Source organism: Aegilops tauschii, chromosome 5 (assembly GCF_002575655.3).
Source record: "Aegilops tauschii subsp. strangulata cultivar AL8/78 chromosome 5, Aet v6.0, whole genome shotgun sequence".
Taxonomy (NCBI): Eukaryota; Viridiplantae; Streptophyta; class Magnoliopsida; order Poales; family Poaceae; genus Aegilops; species Aegilops tauschii.
The window spans coordinates 99,829,067-99,832,724 of record NC_053039.3 but is presented as its reverse complement, the minus strand read 5'-3'; the positions used below and the strand labels follow the sequence as shown (position 1 = coordinate 99,832,724).

General features: G+C 51.0%; 1 protein-coding gene across 1 annotated transcript; it reads left to right on the top strand.

The window, feature by feature from the left end:
• Positions 1–481: 481 nt before the first annotated feature.
• Positions 482–2,901, top strand: LOC109755662 (uncharacterized). The gene has a single exon (XM_020314556.4). The coding sequence runs from the start codon at positions 1,733–1,735 to the stop codon at positions 2,753–2,755; it is 1,023 nt and encodes a 340-aa protein (XP_020170145.1). The 5' UTR covers positions 482–1,732; the 3' UTR covers positions 2,756–2,901.
• The last annotated feature ends 757 nt before the right edge of the window (positions 2,902–3,658 follow it).

Here is a 3,658-nt window from a genome sequence, read left to right as displayed (position 1 = left end):
AAAGTTTGCTAAACCAAATCAGAATTTTTGAATTTACTCTTCATCGCGAGCTCATTGGTGCTCGGGAGCAGTTGAGGACTTTCTTGAATTTCATTCCTTTACACCCATAAATTTTACCCTGAGGGGCAGAGATACCTCCTCCGACCAGGCCGTCGGGTTGGGCTGCCCATGATGAGGTTTACCTCCTTCCCCAAATCTCAAAATTGTTTAAATTTCGAGCCTCTTCCAGCTTGTACATTATATTCACTCTCCTCTTTCTCCACATCCGAATTTGAGGTAGTGACTTGAAAAGCAATTTTCTCCTTAGCAGAAATTTGAACATCCGACTCAGTAAATTATGCTTGATTTTTATTTTATTTAAAAAATGAATAAGCTAGACTTTCTCTCAATTTTTGAGATACCAACTCAAAAGATTTTCTTCTGAGTTGTCGCTGCAAATGAGATGAAATTTAAACAACCAACATAATGAATTATGGTTTATTTTTGGTAAATATTTTGGACTTTCTGGATAGTTTCAAACTTCGGTAAACAAGCAAACGTGATATTCCTTTCCCAGTACATTTGTGCAAATGAGGTGAAGTTTGGGTGGTTGGCTAGTGAACAATCTTAATTTTTCAATTGCTATTTTAAATCTAGCTAGAATATTTGTAAGCGTTTCTAAATCATTAGTTAAGCTGATTTTCGCTTGACTAACAAAAAGGAGAGAGAACATGACTTGGTGACACAAGTCGCGAGCGGAGAGAGTTTCTAGGGCATGCATGCAAACAGACGCAAGCCAAAGGCGGTTAGGGTTCTTTCTATGTTGCCATCCCTCCTCCGAATGTAGGCCCGAAGCTTTTTTTTTCGGCCCGGTGGTGTGTACGCTGTGGGACTGGATTGTATTTCCTTTTTTGTTTATGAATTTTATCATAATGCTGGTATTTTGATTAATAAAGAGTTTCGGATCGTTCGCCCAAAAAAAATGTTAAAGTAAAACATGGGATATTCCCCGCAAAAAAAAAGTAAAACATGGGATCGAGTGGGTAAAATAACTTGTGATGCAAGAAACGCAGGGCATATGCAACGTCGGAACCATCGCTGCCACGGTTCCACCGCCAGGCCCCCTCCACGTCCGTCCGAAAGCTGCACACATATCCCTCCATTGAGTGGGATGTGATGCAAGAAACCCCTTCGTCGTCACCCGCACCGCTCGATCTGCATGCATCCATCGCCTACCTAGCTATCTAGCTCGCACCCGACGCACGCACGCACGTCACCTACAATGCGCCTCTCTTCTTTTCTTTTCTTTTTTTCGTTTGGCAAACACAATGCGCCTCTTTTGTATGCACATAACAGGCAAGGAACGGAAAGAAAAGGAAAGAAACGCTCGCTCGTCGGATAAAAATGGCGATGATTAATTTCTAGCCTAATCAGTACTCGCACACAGTACTATATAGGAGTATATTAATAATTCGGCATAGGAGTGGATTGCTTCTTCTCCGGTCCTCCTCCTGTCCATCTCTGATTTCTTCCTCTTGCAGTTACGGTGTCAGTTCCTTCCGCCGGTGGTTGGCCCGGATCAACTCTCACACACTCCTCCTCCTTCCTCCTCTTGAGTCTTGACCTCCCGCCAACCATCGCAACCCACCATAAAAACTCCGCCACTCGAGCTACACAACACAGCACCGCATTGCTCATTGCTCATTGCTGCCTGTGCCCGACCTCTATCACCTCGTAGGAAGAGACTCGCGTCATGGTGAGGAGAGGAGGGCTGCTGACTGGTGGGTACTATGGCGGCGCGTCGTCGTGGAAGGCCGGGAGGGTGATGAGGGCGGCCGTGGCGGCCTTCTTCAACGGCTACCACTGCTTCAGCCCCGTGGCGGCCATGCTCGCGCTGCCCTTCTCCGCGGCCGTACTCGCGTCCCAGGCCGCCGCGTCCTCCTCCACGTCCTCGTCGGGGGCGGTGCTGCGCGGCGTGTCGTCGCGGCTCCGGGGGATGTTCCACGCCGCGGGGTTCCCGCCGTCGCCCTTCTTCGCGCTGCTCAACGGCAAGCTGTCGCAGACCGTGTTCACGTACGCGGCCACGCTGCCCGTGGCGCTCACCGTCCTGCTGCTCGCCAAGGCCTGCGTCGCCGGCGTGCTCCGCGCGGACCCGGCGCACGAGCGGCGGCGGCGGGGGCGCATGTCGCTCCCGCCCTGCGGCGCCGTGGCGCGCGCGTACCCGGCGCTCGTGGCCACGCACCTCGTCGGCTCCTTCGCCATGCTCTCCGCCAACGCCGCCGCCTTCTCGCTGCTCTTCCTGGCCTTCGGCGCCGCCGACCTGCTGGGCTTCACCTCCCGCTCGTCCAAGCTCGCGCTCTCCGCCGCGGGCGCCATCGTATACTCCGTGGCCGTCGGCGTCGCCACCGTCGTCTGCAACCTCGCCGTCGTGGTGGCCGCCATGGAGGAGCGCTGCGCCGGGCACGCCGCGGTGCTCAGGGCGTGCGTCCTCATCAGGGGCCGCGTGCCCACGGCGCTGGCGCTGGCGCTGCCCACCAACCTGGGCATGGCGGCGGCCGAGGCGCTGTTTCAGCTGCGGGTGGTGTCGCAGCGCCGGAAGGCCGGGAGGCTGGCGCCGGGGGTCGCCGGCGAGGCCTTCTCGATCGCCTACATCCACGCGCTCTGCGTGGTGCTGGAGATCATCATCAGCTGCATGTTCTACCGGAGCTGCAGGAGGAGCGAGGCCGATGAGCTGAGAGAGCTGGAGCCCGAGGAGAAGGGCGACCTCCAGGCATAGACAAACAATAGCCGCGTAGCTTTGTGATTCTGAGAAACTCTTGGGAGGGTCTCATCAGACGGTCCAGAGAAACATACTACAGTAGTAAACTGGGATAGCTCTACTTTATTTCCCTTTTTTCTGAATAGTTTTATTCGTTTGCTTCCTTTTTTTTCTGTTGGCGTGGAAATGAAGTGTAAAAGATGGTTCTATTGTACAGCAGAAAAAAAATACTCCGTCAAACTGAAATAAATAACCAGTGGATTTTGCACCGTGCAAACAAAAAAAGGAGAATGATATGGGTGGGTTCAGCATTCTGTACTTCTGTTTTGGTTGAAAACTTCCGGGTAAAGCTTGTTTCACATGGACCATTGTTGAAGACATTATCTAGTACAGAAGACTATCTCAAGCTCTGCACCGGTGATCACATCTGTCAGGTTTGAATTTCTGTGTTCGAACATAGGCTTACTGCCAGATACGGAGCATTGAAATTACAGCATTACTGCCAGTTTCACGGCAGAATTTTTTTGCCAGTAATGCTGCAAATTCAACAGAAAATGCAGTTCCACAGACCACACAAAAAAGGAAAAAAAATGCCAGTAATTCTGTAACTTCAACAGAAAATGCAGTTCCACGGACCACAAAAAAGAACAATTACAGCATAAAATGCAGTTCCATACACCACCACAGATGAAATTACTGATTAGGGGACAGTGGAGGGAGCAGAAGAGAAGAGAGTGCAGTGTGAATTAGCAACAGAGGACCATTTTCCGTTTTGCACATCATCAGACAAAAACACTGAAGCTATCACTTCAGTTGATCAGGAGAACAACCACATGTGTTGCTCTTTCAAGACAGGGTTCATGCACAAGCACCTCGATGCATGATTTGGCAACAAATCGAAAACATGACTGTGCATAGCGG

Bases quoted from the DNA above. Each gene is read 5' to 3' on its own strand.
- LOC109755662 (XM_020314556.4), top strand. From the start codon at position 1,733: ATGGTGAGGAGAGGAGGGCTGCTGACTGGTGGGTACTATGGCGGCGCG.